General features: G+C 32.9%; 1 protein-coding gene across 1 annotated transcript; it reads left to right on the forward strand.

Moving 5' to 3' along the window:
- Positions 1 to 342: 342 nt before the first annotated feature.
- Positions 343 to 1770, forward strand: LOC104085078 (uncharacterized). Its single transcript, XM_033653167.2, has 2 exons — positions 343 to 434; positions 862 to 1770. The coding sequence occupies exons 1-2, from the start codon at positions 416 to 418 to the stop codon at positions 1617 to 1619; spliced, it is 777 nt and encodes a 258-aa protein (XP_033509058.1). The 5' UTR covers positions 343 to 415; the 3' UTR covers positions 1620 to 1770.

Below are 1770 nucleotides of genomic sequence, written 5' to 3' on the forward strand. Positions count from 1 at the left end.
AGTATCCAAACAAAAAACTGAATCTTGGACATCCCCGGTTCCAGCAAAACTGTAACTTCTAAACCCAACTAATCAACTTCACTTCATTTTTATTCGTGACTTATTTTATAATAAAAATCGACCCTTATCTTTAAGAGTAGGTTTATGATAGTCCTTTAAATATGCACGTACCATTTTTAGTCCTTTCACTATTCAAAAACTTATCAATTTTGGTCTCCGTCTACTTTTAATCAAGCACCGTCAGTTTATTTTAACAGCTAGCCCACTTTAGCCTCACGTGACCTTCAAAACATAAAAAACTCGATCTTCCCCAATTCTTTCTCTCTCCCCGCTTCTTTCCCCCCAAAATTACTATTCTAAAAAAAGATCTAACCTCAAATATACCAAGTGTGGTTAGTGAAAGGTATCTAGGACAATGATCTTACGAATTGAAGGTGGTACAACTCCTCTTTATGGTGACTTTTCAGTATTAGTGATGTGGGACTTTGTTTAGTTTTGAAGAATATTTTCAGATGTATTTCTTTGTTGGGGATTTGATGAAATCTCTATGTGAATTTATTATGTCTCTATGTTTTTAGCTTTATCACCTATATCAGATTCTTTACATCTTTAATGCTTTTGTTTATTGCTAAAAATGGTCGAGATACCAAACAAATTGCATGCGTGTGCTATTTTTATTATTTTATTTCTACCTATGCGTTTCAATCTTTATGTGCTTTTTTTATTGGTGGAAAATTGTCAAAAAGTTATATTTTTAAGTGTATACTTGAATCTTGCTTTTTATTTTTTCTTAATATAGTAAAATATACTAGCTGATATGAATAGAAAAGTAAATTTTTCTTTCTCTGTTTTGTTTATCAGACCCTGTACAAGATGTATCAAAGATTAGCATTAAAGTAAACCACAACGGTGTTATGAAGTACCATTCTCGAAGACATTATGTTGGGGGTCGTGTACAGTTCATCGACTATGTTGATATTTTAGAAATGAAGCTATCACAATTCAAGACTATGGTTGCGATATGTGGATATGATAATGATTCAGTCGCATTTTGGCATAAGTATGGTAGGTTCAGTGAGAGGATGAGACTTATTTCAACCGACCTGGAAGATAATTTGGTATCGACGAACATCCATGTAGATAGGATAATTGAGGTTTCCTTTGAACATTTAGACTCTTATATCGGAGTGGATGTTGAGGCAACTTTCAATGAAGGACAAAATAACGACATACCAAGTGAATACCAAGAATCTATTAGAGCAAGAGCTGATTATTCTTCAAGTGCTGATGATTTTGAGGACTCGGATAATGATTTTTCGGATGAAAATGATATCTTAAGAAGGAGTGAAAATGAGGAGCATAGATATGAGGTTAGCGAAGAAGCTCAAAAAAAGATGGCTAATGAAGAAGGAGATTCTGATTATGTTAACTCTGAGGGGTTTAAGAGCTTGGAAAATGATTCTGATTCTGACAGTCTAAACTTTCCTAAGTTCAATTCAAAAACAGATGGGTTACATCCAGTCTTGGCACTCGAAATGATATTCGAAAATAAAAAGGAGTTCAAGAATATTATTACTACTCATGAAGTTAATCAAGGAAAGTATATAGAATGGTGCTAGAACGATAGAGAAAAGATAAGGGCAAAATGTGTGAAACTAGATTGCAATTGGGAGATTATGGCTTCTAAAATATATAGGGATAGCGCTTTTTCAGATAAAAATATATAATTTCACCCATGATTGTAAGAATTGGAATTATTATAACAATATT

The sequence above is a fragment of the Nicotiana tomentosiformis genome, chromosome 8 (assembly GCF_000390325.3).
Source record: "Nicotiana tomentosiformis chromosome 8, ASM39032v3, whole genome shotgun sequence".
Classification (NCBI taxonomy): domain Eukaryota; kingdom Viridiplantae; phylum Streptophyta; class Magnoliopsida; order Solanales; family Solanaceae; genus Nicotiana; species Nicotiana tomentosiformis.